The 24,343-nt window shown below is 55.1% G+C and overlaps 1 protein-coding gene across 2 annotated transcripts; it reads right to left on the minus strand.

Annotated features, from left to right (window-relative positions):
• Positions 1-1,960: 1,960 nt before the first annotated feature.
• Positions 1,961-14,717, minus strand: ARFGAP1 (ARF GTPase activating protein 1). Of its 2 annotated transcripts, XM_079784284.1 has the most exons (13): positions 14,579-14,717; positions 11,030-11,093; positions 10,722-10,831; positions 10,368-10,539; positions 9,828-9,928; positions 9,076-9,162; positions 8,717-8,813; positions 7,010-7,066; positions 6,398-6,430; positions 4,362-4,418; positions 3,874-3,933; positions 3,282-3,358; positions 1,961-2,605 (listed from the first exon to the last, which is right to left on the minus strand). In XM_079784284.1, exons 2-13 carry the CDS (start codon positions 11,087-11,089, stop codon positions 2,263-2,265), a joined length of 1,254 nt encoding a protein of 417 aa, XP_079640410.1. In that variant the 5' UTR covers positions 11,090-11,093; positions 14,579-14,717; the 3' UTR covers positions 1,961-2,262. The 2 variants fall into 2 exon arrangements, with proteins under 2 accessions (XP_079640410.1, XP_079640411.1); XM_079784285.1 differs by lacking the exon at positions 3,874-3,933.
• Between the last annotated feature and the right edge of the window lie 9,626 nt (positions 14,718-24,343).

Genomic DNA, 24,343 nt, shown 5'->3' on the forward strand with positions numbered 1-24,343 from the left:
ACTGTCCGGGCCGAGGGGCCTAGGGAGGAACAGGCAGCTGGGGGTAGGACCCAAGTAGAACTTCTGGGGAGAGCAGGCCTCTCGGTGGGGAGGGGAGGCCTAGGGAGGCGGGGTTGGGGTCATGGGGGAGCCCTCTGGGGGCACCCCTCCCTCCCAAGATGCCTCTGAGCCTCTGCTGACAGTGCAGAGAGGACACTCGGGCCCTTGGCCACCCTCACCCAGGGCAGGGGTAGCCGAGCTCTTGGGCTCTTCAGGCTGTGAAGGGACCAGGGGCTATGTGGGTGCTCTGGGCGCCTGGGCCCTCCTGACCCACAATCTGAAGCAGATCCTTCTCCCCAGAAACCTGGCCTGACTCAATTGGACCCCTTCCAGGGGCAGAGCCCTCCACCCACCCCTGGAGCTCAGCTCCTCCCAGCTTTTCTGAAAGGTCGAGGTCACCCTCAGAACGAAGGCCTGGGAGGACCCGCTGGGACGCTCCTCACTCACCCAGCCCCGTGCCTCAGGCCAGCCGCCAACCTGCTCCGTCCACTCAGGTCCTGTTGCAGCCACAGCGAGGCCAGGGCTTATGAAGGCCCTTCCTCCACCCTCACTGCCCCGCCCCGCCCCCAGTCTCCTCCCGCCCCTGGCTCTCCACCCTTCCCATCTGCCGCCCAGGACCTTTCTCTAAGTGGGGCAGAGATCCCAGGGTAAAGGACCCCATCTCATGGTATGGCGGGGACCCCAGAGTGTGGGGCACAGCACTGACCCAACACCTTTGTCCCTCACTCCACATGGTCTGTCCCAAAGAGGGGCTCAGGATCAAAGGCCACCCCAGATGGCCCTGGACACCAAGATGTGGGGGATGGGCGTTGGGGTCCTCTGGCAGCCTGGAGCAGCACCTGGACCCCAAAGGCACACCAGCCAACACCCCTCCCCAGTCCTCCAGCATCACTCCCAGGGTCAGGACCCCAAACCCAAGCCCCTGGGTCTGTGCTGTGGTCCCAGTGCCCAGGCCCACACCCACCCTCCCGGGGAGCCCTCTGCAGCCTCAGCCATGCTCGGCCCCTCAGTGCCCTCCCAGCCTATCCCGATGGTCCCACAGCCGGGCAGACCTGGTCCCAGTGCCTAGATTGAGTACCCACCCCGCCCTCATCCTGCCCCTGCCCAGGTAGAGGTGGGCAGGCCTGACCTCTGGGTGCTCTCAGGCCCCTCTGGGCTCAGCTTTTGCAGGCAGAGGTATTTTGGGGGGAGGCAGGCACAGAAAGCACGGGCCCTCGGGTTAGAGGAAGTGATTCGCTGGAGGCTGGGGCACATGGGGTGATCAGAGCTAAGGGCGGGCTGGCCCTCCCCAGACCCCAGCCTCGCCCATGGTCCCAGGACACAGAAGCCTCACGGCACAGGCAAGGTTGTTGCAAACGGGGCAGACGAGCATCGCATTAGTGTCCAACCTCGGGGACAAGCCAGCCTGCAGCAGCTCGAAGACTGGAGCTCCGGGTGGAGGGGAGACCCAGTCAACAGTGCAAGGAGACAAGTGCCGCCAAATGCCACAGGGACAGTGGGGGGGACGGACCAGACATGCCCACTCCTCCCCGCTCCAGCTGCTAGGAAGGCCTGGCCATCAGGCAAAATGGTTACCGGTCGCCCAGGCGAGGCCCCATCCTGCTCCTGGCCTGGTGGGGGTGGACCCGGGCTCGGGGCACTGGCCTGCCTTCCTCCCTGACCGCACTCTAATTGCCGTTTCTGAGTTGTCTAGGGTGTCCTGGGTGAGGCCGCCACGGCTCGGAGGGCCAGACTGAGTTCAAGCGCTGACAGGGCTCAGGGGTGGGGGTTGGGGCAGAGCCCCTTGTGTGGGGGGCAGACGGCCACAGGAGCGCTGGTGCTGCTTTTGGTATTTGTCTCTAAAACTTTGGGCATTTTCTTCAAAAAGAGGGAACTGCAGCGAGCCCAGGCGGGAAGTTAGACACGGAGCAGCACTCACACCACCAGGCAGCCCTCGGAGGGTTTATTAGTGCATGTGGGGGCCGCCCACAGCAGCAAGCTCCTGCCCTCCATGGCACCCGGAATGCAGAAGGGGGAGATGGGGAGGCCGGAGGACAGCAGCCGGCCTCTGACCCCTGCAGCCATGGAGAGCGAGCCCCTGTGCTCAGAGTCTCAGAGTCCCAGAGTCCCGCCCAAGGCCCTGTCTCCATGCTGCGGCCGGGCTTCTGCTCAAGGAGAAGGTGCTGGAAGAGGGCAAAGTGCAGACACGGTGGCTGCCAGCAGTCGGGGCCAGGCACAGCACGCCTACCAGTTGTGGTTGTCCCAGCCCTCATCCACCTGAGCAGCCTTCGGGGCTGCCTTCCTGGTGACCTTGGGCCGGCCCTCCCCGCCACCCCCCCAGGCCTCCCCGCCATCGCTGTTGTCGCTGTTCTTATGGTTGGATGTGGAGCCCGAGCCCCACACGTCCCAGCTGTCTGAGCTCCGCTTCTCGGCCGAGGCGTCGGCGCACGTCCAGCTGTCGCTGCTCGGGGACCTGTGGGCCGCGGCGGGGTCAGTGCTCCCAAAGGTCTCCCAGAAGCTCTGGGTGAGGGTGCTGTTCTGGGAGTTGTCCCCTCCGCTGTTCTGGTAGCTCTGGTCCTCCAGGGGCCTTGGAAAGAGGGGGGCTCTGAACAGCTGTTTCTCAAGCGCCTGGCCTTCCCTCGGCACCTCCTCTGAGAACAGGGACCCCCAGGGAAGCCCGGGCTCAGTGCGGCTCCAGCTCGGCGCTGGCTGGAGGGACGACAGGCCTCCCGCCGCAGCCGAGAGGGAACGGGAATGAAAACCCAGAGTGCGGAGGCCCCTGCACTGGCCAGACGACTGCTCAGGCCGACGGCTGCCCCACACACCCCAGCACACCAATGGGAACACCACAGCACCTGGGGAGGAAAGCATGGCTTCCTGCCCGGGGCCGGGAGACGCATCCCATTGGGGTGGACTGGCACTGCCCACCAGGCCCCGCACGGCCATCTCCCCACCAGCTCCTCAGGGTCCTCCCAAGGGTCAGAGCAAGAGAAGGGCGGCACACTGGGCTCTAGCAGGAAGGCCTCCTGCCCACCCCCCAGGAATGGGGTGAGACTCCCCCGAGCCCTGGGCAGCAGCTGTTCCTCAAGGTCAAGGGGAGAACGTCAGAGCGAGGGGTGAGGGGCACCAACCAGCTGCTGCACCTCTGGGCCTCCTGCACTGGGGCCCTCAGCACCCTGGACCATGGGGCGCCGACCGCCTCCGAGACCCTGGAGGAAAAGCCCCAGGGAAGGGGCCACGTCCGGACAGGGGAGCTGGCATACCTGTCTGAGGGGTCCTCTGTTCTCCCAGAAAACAAGGTGGTAACGTCCCGCCACCCCTTGCTGCCAACTCCCTGGACCTGGCAGGGGATGGGACGCAGGTCAGACACGGAGCCCACGAACGGCCTTCTGCCCCGAAATGCAGCCACACAGCGTCCCCGCTGTCAGCACTGTTCACCCCAACAGGGTCTGCCGGCAGGCCGGCCGCTGGGGGACAGTGAGGGCTGGGCCCTCGGGAGCAAGGAAAACTCGCTGCAGGCATAGGAGTCGGGGCTGCACCCACACGCACACTCTACCCCGCGGTGAGGTGGAGACAGGCGTCCCCAGCATGCCCAGAGGGTCCACACTCACCAGGGGACGGTCAGCGCAGCAAGAGGATAGAAGGAAAAGAAGCGACAGGTTAGCGCCTGTGCCGCCCAAGAAGCTGTCTCCACATTCCTCCAGCCGGCACGGAGGCAGCTTACAGGCAGCAGCGGCCAGGGCCCCGGCCGCAGAAGTGACCTGGGCATGAGTGCCCGGCCCTATGGCGCCTGTGCCAGCGCTCGGAATGTGGAGACCGGCTCCAGCTGTGCCCGCATGTGGACGGGCACCCTACCTTGGACGCCAGCTGAGACACCCCACTGGACACATCATCAAAAATCTTTCCCTCCTTCACCTGCATAGGCCAACAGTGTCGTTAACGGGGGGGCGAGGGGGGCGTGCGCAGAAGCCCAGCACCATTCCTAACAAAGGACAGCAGCTGACCCCAACCCCATGCTGGGTTAACACTGCAGCATCTCCCACCACCTCCTGAGGACAGGGGGCACTGCCCCTGAACCCCAGCCCACTGAAAGCTGCTTCTCCTGCACAGTCTGAGCCTCCTCTGTGCTACCAGCCCCCTAGGAGGGGGCCCCTCTGAACCTGGGGACACGAGGAGAGGCACAGGGAGCACACAGGGAAACACAGGAAGTGCATGGGGAGAACATGGAGAGCACACAGGGACTCGGGGGACACGAGGAACACAGCCTGTCCACTGCACCAGCTGCCCTGGGGACAAGGCCCATGGGACACAGGAGGAGCATGACATGCGGAGTGGGGTGTTACCTTCTCCTGGGCAGGTTTGAGGACATTCTCGTTCAGACTGTGGCCCAGCTCTGATGCCTGCACGAAGGACAGACACCATGAGAGGGAAGTCAGGGAGCTCCTGGGTGCCATGTTCACCCCAGGACGAGGGTCAGGACAGCAGCCGCCCATTTTGCGGGCAGAGTCAGCGAGCAGCCCACAGGCACACGGGACTCACGGCAGCTGTGCAGAAGTGGCTCCGAGCACCCTGACCACACAGAGGCCGGACACGCTGCCCCCTCTATGCTCTCTTACGGGAAGGGGCCCAGGGACGGCACAAGCCCTGCCCAGCCTTCACCCCCAGCGTCTCCCCTCAGAGCCCAGTGGATCCTGTCTGGTGAAGACAGCCCAGCCAGCAGCAAGTCACCTCACATGCTCCCCAGGGTGTAGGGGCGCAGCCCAGCGTGAGCCCCGCTGCAGCATGGAGAGGGAGCATCAGGAGCTGGCTGGGGGGACAGAGCTGCAGCATGGAGAGGGAGCATCAGGAGCTGGCTGGAGAGGGACAGAGCTGCAGCATGGAGAGGGAGCATCAGGAGCTGGCTGGGGGAAGGGACAGAGCTGCAGCATGGAGAGGGAGCATCAGGAGCTGGCTGGGGGAAGGGACAGAGCTGCAGCATGGAGAGGGAGCATCAGGAGCTGGCTGGAGAGGGACAGAGCTGCAGCATGGAGAGGGAGCATCAGGAGCTGGCTGGGGGGAGGGACAGAGCTGCAGCATGGAGAGGGAGCATCAGGAGCTGGCTGGAGAGGGACAGAGCTGGAAGACGATGAAGTGGGGGCAGGAGTGGGATGATGGGGCCGTGAGCAAGGCCTCAGGATGGGTGTCGGGACCTCACTCCTGGGATAAGACACCTGGGGAGTGCCTGGTTCAAGGCAATTACTCCATGTAAGTCCTGCCAAATAGCTCCAGTGGATCCCAGGCCATCAGTGCCCACTGCATTCTGGGTCACAAAGGAAGTGTGGGTCCCCAAGCAGCTTGCATGGGCCAAACAGAAGCCCATCAGGCCAGTGAGAAGATCGGAGCGTGAGCACACGTAAGCACAGACACAGGACAGGCCACAGCAGGCGAGAGCAGAACCCAGCACAGGCCCAGCAGAGACGAGGGCATGCTGAGTGCGACACGCGGACGCGGGGCCTTACCAGCTCTGGCTGCTGCCTGGAACCCCAGAACTTTACCCAGCAGCACAGGGATCGAGTGGGGAGAGAGGAGAGAGCAAGGCAGTAGAGCAGTATGGGCACCCCCAAAAGCACCTCGAGACATGTCACTACATCACCCTGACGGGGCCCCAGAGTGACATTGGAGCCCCCTTCACTGTCGCTGAACCCTGCTTTCCACTCCCATTGACCACCATCCAGAACCATGTGAGCGAGGGGTTCAAGGGCTGAAAGTGGGGGCTCAGAGAAAAGCAGAGCAGGGGCCCCCAGCGGCGGGGGAGAAGCTACCCCTCCCTTACTCGGGGCCTAGGGCAGCCCTGTGGCCGCTGCCTCAGGAGTCCTGACCCCCGCACCTCCTGGGGACTGCAGGGACCACTAACCAGGATTTGAAAAAGAAAAGGCTGCAGCCGAGACCCTGCCTACAGGAAGAGAAGGCACTGACCAGGGACACGGGACAGAAGCCAGCCCCAGGGCCCAAGGAGGCTGGCTCGCAAACACAGCCTAGCCTCAGTGACGGAGCCTCCTCCCGCCCGGTGGAGCCGCCTGCCGCCTGCTCCTTCTTGATAAGGGGGCTCTGCCGGTAGCCTCGCGGCTGCCCAGCACCCAGGCTGCAATGGACAGGGTGAGTTTTCAGCCTCACAGGCCCTAAGCAGGTGCAGCCTCTTACCCTGCCTGCCAAACCCGCAGGCACCTGAAGTAGCGCTCGGACCTGAGCTCGGGAGACATCCACACACAGGCCAGTCAGTGCCCAGGCTGCACACAGCACTGCCCCCTCCCGGAGCGCGGGGCCCAAGGGCACACCCGGGCGTGCCAGACCCCGACGGACTAGGAGTGTAACAGAACTCAGGGCGCAGCCTTCCTGTTACCTTCTGAGTTGCCTGGGATCCAAACCTTGTAGCCTGGAAAGGAAACAGAAGGCTCGGACACTGTCCTGAATGATGCCGCGCATTTCTGCTGTCCCAGGCCTGCCGATGCCACTAGGCACCAGTGCTCCCCCTGCAGTGGCTCCAAGGACCCGGCACACCAGCCCCCACTGGAGGAGGCTGGAGGGGGGTGGGGGCACCCATGCAGTCACTGGGCCAACTGTCCTACTTGCTCTCTGGGACGTGGGGCCCCCACTGGTGCCACCCCAATCCCACCTCCATGTGCTTTTCCACAGCCCGGCCGGCGCCACCCCCCTCGGTGCCCAGTTCCCCAATTACTGTTCCACCAGCAGAGGGAGAAAAGCCTGGCCACACATTCCGCTGGAAGGTGCTCGGACTCCCAGGCCGCAGCCCTCCTGAGAGCCAGCCGGACCACATGGCCAAGTGGGGGTGCCAGTGGGGGTGGAGGGCATCGTGCCACGGGGGCTCTAAGGGGCTGGAGCCCCTCAATGCCGGGCTCCTCTCAGGGCCTCCCCACGCCCACTCACAAGGACTCCTCCCCTGCAGGCCAGCCAGCCTGTGCGGGTTGGCCCGTGGCGCCGGGACCGCACTTACGCCCTCTTTAGCTGCCGAGGCGAACCTGCTGGCTCCGGTGGTGAGGCTGCTCCAGCCCTGCAGGGAAGCAGAGGCCACGTCAAGGCCACACGGCTGCCAGGTCGCACCGCACCGTCTACTTCCAAAGGAGGCCTGACCATCTCAGGTCACTTTGGGGCCCCATCAGACTGATGTTAATGATGCAAGAGCCGGGCCTGGACCACAGGGTGGCCCCACGGACCCCACCCAAGCCCCTGCCTTAAGCTCCTCCTAAGGCTCTCGATGCCCCCACCTGCTCTCTGAGGGGCGAGCCAAGTGCCCCCTGCAGACAGACCAGTCCTGGGGCGGGTGGGGCACTACAACCTCCTCTCTTTTGACTCAGGTTTCCTCCTAAGCCTCCAAAACCAACTGAAACTATTTAGGAATATAAACATCTGACTTAAGCCCTGGCCGGTGTGGCTCAGTGGATAGAGCCGTCGGCCTGCGGACTGAGGGGTCCCGGGTTCGATTCCCGGTCAAGGGCATGTACCTTTGTTATGGGCACATCCCCAGGTGGTGGGTGTGCAGGAGGCAGCTGATCGATGTTTCTAACTCTCTATCCCTCTCCCTTCCTCTCTGTAAAAAATCAATAAAATATATATATTAAAATAAATAAATAAATAAATAAATAAATAAAATAAACATCTGACTTAAACCTGCCACAGCCTTTCGCTCCCGGCGAAACGCAGAGGGCTTGTGCGCAGGAGGCGTACTCGTCAGATAACGAGACAAACACCTGCAGGTGCCGGGACAACGAAGACACAAAACACTACATTCTGGAGGGCGGGCACCTTTCTCCAAAGAAACTCCTACCCAGTAGGCTGTCACCACAGACCTGCTTCCAGCCCCGAGACCAGCTGAGCCTGGCGACAGGTGGTTTTAAATCACTTACTGAGAAGCTCATTCCTTTCTGGAGTACGTGTGCACGGGGCCAGGGGGTGTCAGTGGCAGGGTGAGCCTCCTGCCACGCCTGAGCCAGGACCCTGAAGAAACGGCCGGGAAGGGCCAGCTTCCGAGAGCTCCCTCCAGCCTCCGTACACACGCGGCACCGGCGGCCTTGTGGTCGCCCCGCCCATGTCCCGGACTTCCTTCGCTTGGCCCTTCTAAGACCCTGTCCCACCAGCAGCAGAGCCCTCTCCTCCCAGCATGGCCCTCGGGTGTGTGCAAGTATTCCTATCACATCGATGCTTTGATGGAGCAACACCAATTTTTTAAAAAACAGTGACTATTTCTTTGGAATACAATAGTTCGACCAGAAGCAGCCTAGGCAGGTAGGGACCATGCATGGCTGAGTGCCATCCCCAGAGGGCACCAGAGCCGGGCAGCTTAGAGACTCTGCCACCAAACCTCATCTTTACTAGACTGGCCAGCAGAGCAGCATGAGGACCAACATGGGCTGGGCCGGGCAGTGCCAGTACTTGCCCGGGAGAGAGACGGCCCGCAGATCCATATAGAACGTTCGTTCTTTGGAGGAAATGCACCTTATTAACTTGAAATGTATGTTTGCTGCCAAAGTAAATGAGTGAGAACTTCTGGGATCTGAATGACATACACAGGACATGGTGAAGGAGAGGGAGGGACCAGCACAGGCTGCCTGGGCAGGCGGCCTCAGCTCTGGGAGGCCGCAGCACCGCCCCCCCCCCCCCCCCCCCCCCCGCCGGGCACACTCACACAGGGCGCGCTGCTCACCGAGTACAGGGACGACATGGCACTGTTGAGGAAGTCGTCCTCCTTCTTCGGAGGCGGCACGGTGTTCCCAAACCCCACGTAGCGACTCTCCGGGGCCCTGACAGGGAAACACAGCAGCCACCGCCCACTGGAGCCCCTCCTGCTGCGTCCAGCTGAGGAGCCCCACACGGCAAGGCCACGCCATCCAACACTGCAAGGTGATGGCTCCAGGACAACCCGCGACGGCCAGGCAGAGCCCATACAGACGCGTGTTCTCCCCCTAAGGATTAGACTCCTCCCGCTCCAGACCCCATTCCGAGCGGGCTGGCAGTCCTCGTCTGAGCGACCAGACCTCCAGCTCCCCGCGCCCTGGGCCTCACCCTTGGTAGGAGCTGAGGTCCTCATTCAGCCAGTCCTCAAAGGCCTTGTCCGAGGAGGCAGTCGAGCTCTGCGGCTGGCCAGAGGCCCTGCAATGGAGCCTACAGTTGGTGCGGCCACCAGAGGGCAGCAGATGCCTGCTGGCCACCACACGGGCCTCTGGGAGGTACAGTCAGGACCACCTGGTCACACCTGGGCTCCTCTAAGAACAGTGCAGGGAGGCCGAGTTGGACTCCAGCTCTATCCAGAAGTTAGCTCATGAAGCCGACAAGAAGCAGGGGAGACGGTGCAGCCTTATGGACGACCTAACGAAAGGGGCAGCAGGTGGGGAGGACCCTGGCACCCCCGGGGTGAGGGAGCCTTCTGAGACCAGTCACACCGAACACCAGCCTCTGATGTCTGAGATGCAAGATGAGCACCATGAGGCCAGCTCGCCCACAGTGGGCCTGCAGTCTGGGTGGTTGGCAACCCTCACAAAGGACAGGAGACATATGTCCTACAGAACTGCATGCATGTCATGGGCACATTCTAGAAGGATCTGCACTGGGCTGGTGCCTGAGGAGTGTAGAGAGGGCAGGTTTTTTTCAGACACATCTTCCCTGGTTGCCAACAAAAGCTTATATTGCTTTCCAAGCTGAGAGGTGGTTTCCCCACTGTCTCTGGGCAGAGTGCACACTAGCTGTTACCAGGACAGCACAAGGACCCTGAGCTAAGGTCAGGAACAGCCGAGAGCAGCGGCCAGAGGAGCGGCTACCGGTAGGCAGTGGATGGCAGTGTCTTGGACTGCGGCGGGGTCCAGTTCTGCGCAGGCGATGACTCCAAAGACCATTCTCTGCCTTCGGCCAGAGCTGCCACCTGCCGAGGGAACAGGGGCTTAGGGTGCAGGCCTGTGAGGGCCACTGTGGGTGGTGCTGGCTCCAGTGAACCCTACCATGCCCCCAGGCCGTCCTCCCAGGCTCAGTGGCCATGGGCAAGGATCTCTGCCTATGTGAACACAGACCGGCCTCCCTCTGCAATGGTGTGGGGAGTTCTTGGTCACCTCTGTCCCCCACAGGCTCCACTGTCCTCAGGAGTACACCATCTTCACCAAGATGGACAGAGGTGTGTGGATGCCAGTTTCCCAGGGGTGGCAAGGAAGGCTCCTCCTTCACCCCTGCTAACCACACGCCACCTGCCTCCCTGGGTGGGGGGAAGAGGGGAGCCGTGGACCAGACAGGGCCACATGCCCGTCTGTACACGGCCTGGAGTCACTTACGTCCAAAGAGAGCGGCCTGGGCACCACTCGTGGCCTCACCTTGTCCCTGAAGAGGGCGGCCGCTTTGCTGTTGTACTTGTCCTGCAGGGACCAGCAGGGGTCATAGTCCTCTTGAGATGCCAGGAACTGTCTGAACTTAGCATTCCCACCAGCTTTCATCTTCTCGAGCTCAATGTCCTTCCACTTGTCCATAGTGACAGAGCGCACGAAGCTACAGGCGAGGATCGAACTAGTTATCAAGTGCTTGGCATTGGAGAGCCCCCCCAAACTGTGGATTAGACACGTGTGCTTCCTGTGACAGAGGCGCCAGCCACGGGCCTCCGAGGGCCCGCGGAGCTGAGTGAGGTGCTGCGCCCTCGGGGAGCCGAGCGGCAGCGGGGGCAGGGCACTGACCTGAGGTGCACTCCGAGCCCGCGGTGCTTCCCCGAGCACTCCAGGCAGATCCAGATACCGTAGGTCACACTCACCCACTGAGGGTTGAACGCACCACACTCAAAACACACCTGTGGAGAGGGTCATGTGTGACTCGCCCAGGTGGCTCAGGGGGCCCCAGAGACCCAATGGGTGGCCCCAAGAGGGAGCAGAGGAGAGGCTGACTGGGAAGCCAACAGAGACAGGGAGGGCAAGCTCTGAGGCTGCAAGCCCCTCCTGGGAGGTCCAGAAGCCCTGAACCAAAGCATCAAAGACACACAGAGGCTCACGTTGTTTCCATCCTGCACCCTGACTTCCTTAAGAGCCTTCCTGGTCCTGGGGCTGGCCATGATGCTGCAAAGAAGAAAAACAAACTTTTAAAACTTACAGATAGGTCACTTCACAAAAAATCCACAGTCAGTGCAAAACACTATAAAACAGAGCCTCCGAGAAATTCCACTAAGCCTCTCAGAAGCGACAGGGTGAGACCTGTGCTCCTGCAGGCAGATGGAGTCACTTCCAGAGCTGTCTCCACTCTAAGAAAGACCAGGAACAGCTAGACTGCGTGGCCAAGGCAATGCAATGGTCAGAAACAATACGGGCTTGCACTCTGCTTAACCACCAGGTACCACCACTGGGTAATTTATATGGAGTCCTGAATTGCTCACTAAAAACCGACATACCAGACTGGGCTGACAGCCTTCAGAGACAGGGAACCCGAGTTCTCTCCCCACCAGCCCCACGTGGTGCAGGGAGGCTCCCAGCCTGTGGGGCCGCAGAACAGTGGCCCTGACTGATGTGAGGAGGCTGGGAGGCTCGCAGGAGGGTCTCTAGGTAGGTTCTCGGTGGGGCCATCATGAGGGATCAAGGTGACGCATGGCCACAGGAGGGCAGACCAGTCACCACACCTCACAAGGACACTGCTGGGGAACAACAGCCACACACCTTGACTAGAAAGCCATTTCTTTTATTATTTTAATCTTTATTGTTGAAAGGTTATTACAGATGTCCCCCTTTTCCCCCCACTGGCCCCCTCCATCTCACCCCACCCTTTTTCTTTTTTTAAGTTTTTTAAAATTGATTTTTTAGAGAGAGAAGAAGGGACAGGGAGAAACATAGATGGGAGAGCGAGACATCTATTGGCTACTTCCTACATACTCACTGCCGGGATCGAGCCTGCAGCCCAGGCATGCGCCCAGACGGGGAATTGTGCAGGCAGCCTTCTGGTGCACAGGATGATGCCCAACCAACTGAGCTACACCGGCCAGGGCCAGCCATTTGTTTCTTTGTAGACCTCCTAGCTTTGGCAAAGTTCAACCTCCACTGGTGGCCCCCTTACTTCATGAGCAGGAAAATCAAAATGATAAAAAGATTCAAGCTGGAGGCATGAGGTGGGGGCCACGCACAGTTTTGGACATTAGTGATCCCCACAGGTTCTGTGTCCACCACCTGGGGTCGGCCCTGGATTTCAGGTCATCTCCACCGCCACCAGCCCTCCACTGAGTGTGTGGCCTCTCTGAAGATGGCCTTCTCTCGACTGTGAGAGGAACCTGTGAGCTGCCCCTCTGACTCACATGGCAACACACACCCATTGGAGAACACCTGAGGGCTGTCAGTGTGAGCAGTGTGACTAGCCATGCCGCACACCTGCTCTGCGGCTGGACGCTTTCACACCTCCACCTCTCTGCCCCTCACTGCGGCAGGCACGTGACTGCTCAGCCCAGCTCTCTGGTGAACAGCGTCGTGAAGCTTCATGTGGAGGTGCAGGTAAAAGCAAGACCAGAAGAATCTCCATCCAAATTTAATCTTTAACCTTAAGCTACTCAGTGAGGGGAACCCTGAGTCTCACACAACCAAACCTAAGCCTGGAAGTCCAGGACTCTGATGTTCCTGAGAGTCCACTTCTAGGCCAGATAAAGTTAAGAAATAGAGATCTGTTTTCTGTAATTGATGGAAATAAACCAGAATTCACCCAATACTCCGTTCTGCCCTGGTGGTCTCTGTGCTGCGTGTGATAGTCCCTAGAAATGAGCAGATCTTGAAGGCAAGCACAGTCCTGCCCAGGACCGGCCCCCAGACTGAATCCCTCTGGTAGAATGTTGTCACCACAGTGTGAAAGGCAGAAACGGCTAAGACACTCTTGGAGAGATGTGCTGGTGGGTTTGAATTTACAAAGCCCTCTGGAGACCCTCGTCTCACGGCAACCACAGGAGAGCCCTGTGTGGGGTGGTGTGCAGAGCAGACCGCACACCTGCCGACACAGGTCTCCACACAGCTCAGGTCTGGTCAACAGAACATGGGCAACAGAAGTCAGAACTGGGGGGAGCCTGCTCTGAATTCTCACTGTGTCAAATAAAGTGGAGTGAACATTTGCACAACTGCTAAAGGGAAAATCTGTGAAAAGTAAATTACTTAGCTTCGATTTAAAAGGAACCCCCCCCCCCCCATTGGCAACCGGTTTGGGATGTGAGAATCCTGATTTCTCTGAAATGCTAAGGTATTGTTGTCTTTTTGTTAATCCTCACTGGAGATTTTCCCCATTGATTTTTAGAGGCAGTGGAAGGGAGAAAGGGAGAGGGAGAGAAATATCGATGTGAGAGAGACAAATTGATTGGTTGCCTCCCACATCCACCAGGACTAGGTCCGAGGATTGAACCTGCAACCCAGGTACATGCTCTTGAGCAGGAATCAAACCCACAACCCTTGGGTGTGCAAACCAACGCTCTAACCACTGAATCACACGGGCCAACCTGAAATGCTGTTTAGCATAAACACCTCCTCCCTTTTAAAACCTTAACTATGGCCTGGCTGGTGTGGCTACGTGGTTGAGCATCTTCCTATTAACCAGGAGGTCCCAGTTAGATTCTGGTCAGGGTACATGTCTGGGCTGCAGGCTCAATCCCCAGTAGAGGGTGTGCAGGAGACAACCGTTAGTGATTCTCATCACTGATGTTTCTATCTCCCGCTCCCTTCCTCCCTCTGAAATCAATAAAAACATCTTTAAAAAAAACTTAACTATTATTTATCTTGAAAGATGATCGAAGAACTCCCATTTTAATGCTTGAAACCGGGATGGTTCAATGGAACTCTTTCTGCAACTGAATGTAAGCTGAACGCAGTGAGGACCCGGTTTCCTAGTTCATTAGGCCATTTGTCAGACTGCAGAACGTTAGGTCTCAACAGCTGAGATCCCCAGGGATGACTAAAGGACACTGCTTGGCCCTCACGTCTGTGAGGGCTGTTACAGGTGACAGGAGAAAGCACCCAAAGCGGCTCCATCTAAGAACAGCCCTTTCTCATTCCAATAGGCCTATTTCTCGGAAAGAGACGCCAAAACCAACCCAAGAGCCGGTTCTCGCGCCCATTCGGCACCATCATAAGCAGCACGGCAGAAATATCAGGCCTGCACAATTATTTCTCAAAGTTGGTGGTTTACAATGAGGTTACCAGGCCAGACAGACAAGGAGCATAGTTCTCCGTAAATCCACGTAAACCGGGGGGAAATTAAAGTCCTCTCCTGCTCCCCGCCCCCAGACGATCACCCACCGCAAAGGGCAAGAGAAGGAAGCGAAAGTGCTCAGGCCGCCGTTCAGACTAGCCAGGGCCCCCGACACCCCCGGAAGGCTCCGAAGGAACGGACGCTGTGTCCAGGCCAGGTCCTGGGTCCGAGGGAGGGAGCAGGGGCCGGGCCGGCAGGGCTCAGGGTGGGAATGAAGGGCGGGGCCCATGGCCGCAGGGGTAGGGGTCTGGGGGCAGCTGCAGAAGAGAGGATGGCGGGCCGGGGGCGTCGTGGAGCCGGGCCGGTGGGCGGGCGCCGGGGGCTCGGGCTGCGCGCTTACCAGGCGGGTTCGATCCTGAGCACCGGGATCAGGCGGGGGTCGGCGGGGTCCGGGCCGGGGTCGGGCGGCGAGCTGCACCGAGGACTCTCGCCCGTAGCCTACCCCGCCGCCACCAGTTTCCGGCTACGTTGCTCCTCGCAAAGCATCACGGAAACCGGGGGCTGCTGGCAGGGGCGGGACTTCCGCCTCTGCCCGCCGGGCCGGAAGCGCCTCCCAGCCACCGTCGCCTTGGGGACGCGTCGCGGAAGTGAGCTGGAGACCCGCGCTGACAGCTCTGGGACCGCACTCCCGGTCCTCTTCGCGCCACCTCCGCCGCGCCCTGTTCGGCCCGGCAGACTCCCGCTGCCGCTGCGCCAGGCAGGGCGGGGCTGGGCCAGCGGCCTTGTGTCAGAAAGGATGGTCCTGCGGGTCCGCCAGGGATTGGGTCCACCTGCCATCCGTAACGCGGACACGGAAATGCGTGCATGATCAGGATCTGAACAAGAAACGGATGGCCTGCTCAAATTAGGGTGATCTGAGGACGGTTTATTTATAAAAGGACTAATTAGAAAGGTGTGGACGGGTTTGGGGAAACCACAGGAATTGTGCAGGAAGCCTGGTCGGTGACGTCAGTAGGCTCCAAGGAAAGGGGGACGTAGAGGTTCCCGCACCCTGGAACGAGTCTTTAGGACCGCTGTCACCTCATTGCCAGCACAAAGTGACCAGCAGGAGAAGCTCGAAGAATAAATACCTGGTCTCTCTGACCTCTCGCCCTCTGATCTGATTTTGCCTCCCGTTGGCCGAGCCCATTGCTGTAGGGGGAGGTGGAGAGGGTGGGAGGGGGTGTGGAGCAACTGGAGAGAGACAGAGACAGGAAGGGAGGGAGAGACAAAACAGGCACATCTCCTGACACAGACATGGTGAGCCAGCTACAAAGCAGTGTGAATAGTAGGATCCCAAGTATGTGAGCATGTGATTGTGGAAAGAAAACTGTTCACAATGATGGTTTCTGGGGAGGGGGGGAGATAATTGCAAGTGATTTGTTTCGCTTTGACATTATGCTTTCCTGTGCATTCCACATATTTTCACTCATCTATGTAACTTTTGGAGTGATCAAGTGTAAACATTATTACTGAGGCACAATTTATATTCAATAAAATGTGCAGTTCAGCCCTGGCTGGTGTGGCTCAATTGGTTGGAGCATCATCCATGTTTCTCACATCAATGTTTGTTTGTTTTTCTTTCTCCCTTCCTCTTGCTCTAAAATCAATAAAAACACAGTTTTTTAAAAAGATTAAAAAAAATAAAATGTTCAGTAAGTTTTGACAAATGCATACCCCACTGTAACCTCCACCAGAGGCAACCACCGTTGTCAGTTCTCAGACCTTAGTTTTGTCTGAGAACTTCATATAAATGGAATCATACAATAAGTGACCTTTTGTGTGTGGCTCTTTTGCTGAGAATCATGTATTCAAGGCTCATCTATGTTGTAACATGAAACAGGGCCCTTCCTTTTTATTGGTGAATAGTATTCCATTAAATGAACATACCACTTTGTTTATCCATTTGCATAATGGATACTGGAGTCATTTCTAAGTTTGGTGATAATGAATAAAGCTGCCCTGAAGCTCATGCACAAGTCTTTTTGTGGGCATATGTTTTATTTCTCTTGTTTAATCACTTAGGAGTAAAATTGCTGGGCGATGGGGTAGGTATATGTTGAACCTTATAAGAAATTGACAGTCTTCCACCATCTTATACTTCCCCCAAAAGGCTGAGAGTTCCAGTTGCTCCACATATCTGTCAGCACTCAATGTTGTCGGTCTTTTTATTGAAGCCACCCTAGTGTACAAAGTGGCATCTCATTGTAGTTTAATTTGCCTTTGCCTGCACTGTTGGTTTAGTGATGCCCTAAGTGCTTGGGCATTCCCAGCCTGCCCTATCCCAGCTGAGCATGAGCCACCATCCTTCCGTGGGAGCCACCTTCAGGGAAGAGTCACCAGTTCCTGCAGTAAGAAGCCACTGGCATTCACAGGAATGACGAGAGCTGAGGTGATGTGGGCGAGGCACCAATGGGGTCTGTACAGGTGGGAATATGAGACTGTAGATTTCAGATCCGGTAGTTGGGCCTGTGTAGGCTCCATGAGTTGAGAGAGTCAGAGGTGAGTGCTGGGTCAATTACAGTGGACTTCCTGGAGGAGGCAGGCAGTGAAGGGTGAGACATGGAAGAGGAAGAGAGAAAAAGGGAAGGTGTTCCTGGAAAGAGCACAGCTATAGCCGGCATTTGACACTGACAAGACCAAACAACCAGTGGAGGCTGAATTTTCCGTTTTCCGATCATAAAGCAAAAGTTAACCTTGCACTCCACGCCGGGATTCTGGGAGGTCTGGGGCCACATTCACCCCCAGAGCGAGGCCCACGTCCCCAGAGCCAGAAGGGTGGCCCTTCCAAGGACAGAGCAAGCCTGTCACCTCCAGCCTCTGCCTCTCTCTGTGACCCTCTGATGTACGATGACTGTGTCACAGAGGATGTGGCACGCCCTGACAAAGGCAGAGTCTGGCAATAAAGTTAGAGCAGTGCAGAGCGTGCAGCTGCAAACTGGAAGCATTTTATTACTCCGTCTACAATATGTCGATAATGTGTTTTTGACTTAGAACTGCCTGCAATTCATTAATTTTCCGTTATAGTAATGTGATCATCTTTGTGGTTTCCTCCCCTGGGCTCTGGAAGTTCTCGATGTGAATGAAATGGAAGGAAATTCAAGGGCGGGGAAAGGAAAGCTCAGGGTCACTGGCTGTGCAGAGCTGGAGGGCTGCTGACACCAGGGGGCCACACAAAGTGAGCAGGGAGGAAGCCCCCACAGCCAGGTGGCAGCTGAGATCGGCAAAGTCGCTATGGGACTGGTGAAAATCTCTACTTATTCTGGGTCTCAGTTTCCCCATCTGTGAAAAGAGGTATCCATTCCCCTTTCAGGTCAGGGGCCCACACTCCTGAGCACCTGCCATAAGTCAGGCCTTGGGCTCGATAAAGACGATCTCATTTAAACCGCACAACAGCCCTGCACACTCTGAGATGAAACCACTGTTCATGTGAAGATACCGCGGCCCACAGCAATGAAGTCATTTGCCCAAGGTCAAAGGGTCATAAGTAGCGGAGCTGAGGTTTGCACCCAGCTTTGCACAGTCCTCAGAGCAGGAGGAGGGCGTGTGGAGCTAGGACATGGGAAGGGGAGGGGGAGGGAGTTGTCATGTTCTCTGATCGGGAAACCCAGCACCAGTCTCAGAGTTAGAACCACAGCAGTTTTGTCCTAAAAACATGCAAGTATCAAAAAAAAAAAAATGGCTGTGGGCTTGGGCACTGGTTGTGAGTGGCTCCATGAGCCCCACAGCCTGGCCCCTGGCTCTGGCAGGGGTGGCAGAGCCCAAAGAAATAGTTGGGACTCCACAGGGCTGGACCTGCCCAAACTGGTTCTCCCAAAACAACACACAGATGGTTCTACACTCCCCACCACTCAGCACCGGGCTAGGCAGGCACTTCCTCCCCATCGGTCTTTACATGGAACCTGCCTGTCACAGTTTCTCTAACTGGCCTCTGGCAGCCCGGGCTCTGTTGTCACTGTCACCATCATTTTGCCTCGCCACAATTGTGCACAATGGTCTCTGCACTCACAGGAGTATGTCAGGACGTAGACATCTAGAAATGAGAATACTGGGTAAATTCTGATCGATTCGATTAAATTGCTCCCAAAACCTTGGTGTACCAAATGCCCTGAGTTCATACAGCTATTCCTATGGCCTCTCCCTGGCTGGGAATTACCAAGTTGCTCGTCATTGCTGTAGTAGTTTTCATGTCCTTGGTGGTAGCGGGCCGCACACACATGCACAGGACAGTGTGCGGCCCTCCTGAGGCCCCTAGTTTGCCCTCTGCCCATTGTCCTCCACTGATCACTCTCCACCACCAGGTCCTTCCTGAAGCAGCTTCTTCCTGCATCTGGAGAGAAGAGCATGGGCTTGGTTCAGGTCTTCCCAGCCCGGTGCCCCTCTCCTGGCCTCTGGCCTGCTGGCTGCTGGGACTCAGCATGTGACCTCCTGCTGCTCTGCCTGATGCACAGGAAGAATTGGGGACCAGGACAAAAGGAAATAGAAGGAAGGTCGGAACACATGGCCCTGTTAATTTGAGAGACCACACATCCCACAGAAATGCAACAGTCCCTGAAAATCTGAGCTACCATTCTATCCCAGAATACCCAGGAGCTGGCAGCTGTGCTGGAGGACACTCGGTCACACAGGCCAAGGACTCAAGGCTAAGAATATATTGAGACTGGGCCAGCTTCTCAGATTGCCAGCCTGACGGCTCAGATCCTGGGGCTAAGACAGTTAAGGATCCACACACCCAGGGCTGTAGCCCAAGGGTGGAAAACTTGTTTCTGCCCAGGGCCATTTGGATTATGTCCAACATCATTCATGAGCCATGCAAAATTATCAACTTAAAAATTAGCCTGCTACATTTGGTCAAACATTTAATGAACTCACCCCTAATGCCTTGGCAGGCCAGACCGAATGATTGCATGGGCCACACAATATCCACCCCTGCCTTAGCCCCTCCCATGCCTATCTTAGTCAGGAGTCTTTCCAGACTAGTTGCTAGGGACAGAAAATCCAACCCTAAATCGCTTAAAAGGAAGTCATTGATTCATGTGATGAAAAGCCCAATGGTAAGCTGGCTTTGAGGTGAGGCTTGGTTCAGCAGCTCCAGAATACTGCCAAGAGAGAGATTAAAAATGGCAGCAGAGTAAGTGGATGCTGCACAGACACGCTCACAGGACCAAACTGGAATTACAACTACAATACAGAAAAACTTCCTGAATAATTAACGGAAGACTTGCTGGAGAGAACCCTGATAACCTAGGACTGAAAGTGGAGACCTCATAGAGACTGGGGGGGGGGGGGGGGGGAAAGGGCTGCTGGGCTCTGACAGATAGCAACTGAGGTTCTGGAGAGATATCTCAGTTGTGGGGGGTTGCCACTGAGAGCTGTTGGGCCAACTGGCAGAGAGCACCAGAACTGAGAAGTGTACCCACATAACATCTGGCTGTGAAAAGTAGCAGAGTTACTGTCTATCAGGGAGAGACAGCTGGAAAATCAGGCATCCTCTTAAAGGTCCAACACACTAAATTGCCTGTCAAGCCACTCGCCTTGTGTTCCAGCATAGGTAAGGCTGAGTGGCCTGGAGCTGTGTCAGCAGAAGCCAGGATCAGGGTCTCTGAGGTTAGAGCCTGGAAGGCAGACACCCCAATTTCCTGTGCTTAGTCATTCCCACACACTGCGGAGGTCATCTTTCTCGTGCAGACATTTGCTATACAAGTGACCTTGCCTGGGGAAAGACAGTTGACCCACCCTATTGGAAAACCCCTTACCCCACTGAGCTGAGTTGCTGAGGCCCATTAAGAGATTGAGAATAACAATTAGCCTCCCGGCAGAAGCAATTGCCCCACGCTGTTGAAAAAAACTCTTCCCATACCTGTGGACAATTGCCTGAGGGCAATTCAAGACAAAATCCTATCAGTCTGTAGATAGAGGCAGTCTCTGGAGGCTTTGAATCTTTGCCTGACCTAACTAGTCAGAAACAGCTTTTGACACTGTCCTGCACTAGAGATTGAGAGGCGTAGCAGATCTACCTAATACATAGTCATAAACCTAATCAGTCAGCCAAAATGAGGAGACAAAGAAACAGCCCCCAAATGAAAGGACAACAGAATTCTCCAGAAGAAGAGATGAATGAAATGGAGATAAGAAATTTATCTGATACAGAGATCATAGTAATGATGGTAAAGGTGCTCAATAGCATGAGAAAAGATGTAGTAACGCCCTAACTGGTTTGGCTCAGTGGATAGAGCGTCAGCCTGCGGACTCAAGGGTCCCAGGTTCGATTCCGGTCAAGGGCATGTACCTTGGTTGCGGGCACATCCCCAGTGGGGGGTGTGCAGGAGGCAGCTGATTGATGTTTCTCTCTCATCAATGTTTCTAACTCTCTCTCCCTCTCCCTTCCTCTCTGTAAAAAATCAATAAAATATATTTTTAAAAAAAGATGTAGTAACTATAAAAACAGAAATAAAGAATGGCATGGCATAAATAAAGAACACATTGGAAGGAATACACAGCAGAGTAGGGGAAGCTGAGGATCAAACCAGTGAGTTAGAAGACAGGGTTGAAAAAAATCACTCAATCAGAAAACCAAAAAGAAAAAAACAAAAAACAGGAGGACAGCTTAAGGAAGCTGATGGACAACATGAAATGTAACAATATTCAAATAGAAAGTGTGCCAGAAGAGGCAGAAAGGGAGAAAGGAATAAAGAACATGTTTGAAGAAAACTTCCCTAACTTGGTAAAGGAAAAAGTCACACAAGTCCAGGAGGCACAGAGAACAGCAAGCAAGAAGAACCAAAACAGGCCCACACCCAGACACATCATAATTAAAATGCCAAAAATTGCCCTAGCCGATTTGGCTCAGTGGATAGAGCATCAGCCTGCAGACTCCAGGGTCCCAGGTTCGATTCCGGTCAAGGGCATGTACTTTGGTTGCAGGCACATCCCCAGTAGGGGTGTGCAAGAGGAAGCTGATTGATGTTTCTCTCTCATCGATGTTTCTGACTCTCTCTCCCTCTACCTTCCTCTCTGTAAAAAATCAATAAAAAATATATATTTTTAAAATGCCAAAAATTAAAGATGAAGAGAGAATCTTAAAGGCAGCAAGGGAAAAACAAACTGTTACCTACAAAGGAGCTCCCATAAGACTGACACCTGATTTCTCATCAGAAACTCTACAGGCCAGAGGGAATGGCATGAAGTACTCAAGGTAATGGAAAGCAAGGATCTGAGACCAAGATTACTATATCCAGCAAGACTATCATTCAAAATAGATGGTGAAATAAAGAGCTTCCCAGACAAAAAAAGGCTAAAGGAGTACATCACCACCAAGCCAGCATTACAAGAAATGCTAAAGGGACTGCTGTAAGGAGAAGAAGAAATAGAGAGAGAAATACAGAATTTAAAATGGCAATAAATAAGCACCTATCCTATATAATAAAAGGTCAGGGACCATAAGCATAACAACTGGAATGACTGCTTGACGAGTCACCATGAGGTGCATTGACCACCTCTCAGTCCCTCTCCTCCCCCACACCACCCCCACACCCGCCCGCAGGCAAACAGGGAACCACGGGAAAGCGGGTGGGTGGTGGCAGGGCGGGACTGGGGACTGGCGAGTGGGCGGAACAGCTGACCTCTTGGTCCCTCCCTCCACCTGCAGGCTCTGATGGATCAGTGATGGTGAATGGGGGAACCAGGGTGGGTGGTGGGAGGACCAGGCTGGCTGTCAGCCTGTTGGGATCCCCAGTTTATCCCTGCCCACTCAGGGGCTCAGGCCGGCAGGAAAGCAGGTGCCAGTGACTTCACCTCCACTGCCCGCTTAGGGCAGCTCACACGGGCACTGCCGCTGCTGCCACTGCCGCCCTGCTGCTGCTGCCTGAGGACTGGCTAATGGGCAGAAGATGGCCCTGATCGCAGGTTAGGCCTAGGGACCCTACCCGCACGATTTTGTGCACTGGGCCTCTAGTCAATAATAACCTTAAATGTAAATGGATTAAATGCCCACTCAAAAGGTGTAAGGTAGCTGAATGGATATGAAAACATGACCCAACTATATGCTGTCTACAAGAGAACCACCTCAGAACAAAAGACACACACAGGATGAGAGTGAAGGGAAGGAAAACAATTTTCATGCAAATGGAAAAGAAAATAAAGCTGAGTAGTAACATTCATATCTGACAAAATAGACTTCAAAATGAAGGCCATCATAAGAGACAACAAAGGTTACTACATAATACTAAAGGGATCGATCCAACAAGAGGATATAACCCTGGTAAACATATGCACCCAATATAGGAGCACCTAAGTACATATAAAGACTTCTCGAGGACTTTAAGGGAGAGTTTGACAACAACACAGTCATAGTAGGGGACTTTAACATCCAGCTGACTTCACTGCATAGATCTTCCAGACAAAAACTTAACAAGGAAACAGTGACTCTAAAGCACACACTGGGTCAGATGGACTTAATTGACATTTGTAGAACATTTCATCCCAAAGCTGCAGAATATACATTCTTCTCAAGTGCACATGGGTCATTCACAAAGATAGACTACATGTTAGGACACAAAACAAGTCTCTATAAATTCAAGAAGATTGAAATCATATCAAGCGAGAGAGGAGCCAAGATGGCAGCGGAGGTGAACGGCTGATCTGTGGCCTTGCATGGCAGTTTCGGAAATACAACTAAAAGATGGACTGGTGAGCGCCGAGACCCAACCAGAGGGAATCGAACCTGCATTACCACCATTTGTCCACCATCCAGAGCTGAGGGGTCAGTGCCGACATGTACTCATAAGGAACTGGTGGACATTGATATTGGGTCTCAAAAGAACTGTTGGTCCAGAAAGAAACTCACTACAGACTGATTCATTTGCCTGTCAGCATAACTATTATTGCTCATCTCACATTCAGTTCATATAAGTATATCTCTAGTGACACATGATCTCGCTCATCTAGGGGAAATGATGAACAACATAGACTGATGAAAAAGAACAGAACCAGAAACAAGGAGGCATCGATCGGACTATCGGGCCTCAGAGGGAGGATAGGGAAGGGTGGGGGGAGGGGGGAGAGATCAACCAAAGGACTTGTGTGCATGCATATGAGCCTAACCAATGGTTAAGTTCAACAGGGGGTTGGGGCATCCGTGGGGAGGGGTGTGGGATGGGAATGGGGGGATGAGGACAAATATGTGACACCTTAATCAATAAAGAAATAAAAAAAAAGAAATCATATCAAGCATCTTCTCAGATCACAGTGGAATGAAATTAGAAATAAAATACAGTAAAAACATTCAAACACATGGAGGCTAGATAGCATGTTATTAAACAACTAGAGGCTCGGTGCACGGATTCGAACTTCTGGTTTCATTAGCCAGACTCATCAAGAAAGAAGAGAGAGAAACCAAAGAAATAAAATCTGAAACTAAAGCAAAGCAGTAACCACTGACACCACAGAAATAAAAGGATTGTAAGAAAATACCATGAACAACTATATGCCAAAAAGCTGGACAATGTGGATGAAATAGACAAATTTCTAGAAAAATACAATCTCCCAAAACTGAATCAGGAAGAATAAAAAAAAAACAAAAACAGGCCAATAACAACTGATGAAATAGAAGCAGTAATCGAAAATCTCCCAGCAAACAAAAGCCCAGGTCCAGATGGCTTCACAGGCGAGTTTTGCCAAACATTCAAAGAAGAACTAACATCTCTACTCCTCAAACTATTTCAGAAAATGCAAGAGGAAGGAACACTTCCAAACTCTTTTTATGAGGCCAGCATTATCCTAATTCCAAAACCAGATAAAGACACTACAAAGAAAGAGAATTACAGGCCAATATCCCTGATGAACATAGATGCTAAAATCCTCGACAAAATATTAGCAAATCGAATCCAGCAATATATTAAGAAGGTCATACACCATGATCAAGTGGGATTTATTTGAGGGATGCAAGGCTGGTACAATATTCGCAAATGAATAATGTGATAGATCACATAAATTAAAAGATAAAAATCACATGATCATATCAATAGATGCAGAAAAATTATTCTACAAAATCCAATGCCCATTTTTGATAAAAACTTTCAGCGAAGTGGGAATAGAGGGAGCATATCTCAACATGATAAAGGCCATA

This window comes from Cnephaeus nilssonii (genome assembly GCF_951640355.1).
Source record: "Cnephaeus nilssonii genome assembly, chromosome: 11".
NCBI lineage: Eukaryota > Metazoa > Chordata > Mammalia > Chiroptera > Vespertilionidae > Cnephaeus > Cnephaeus nilssonii.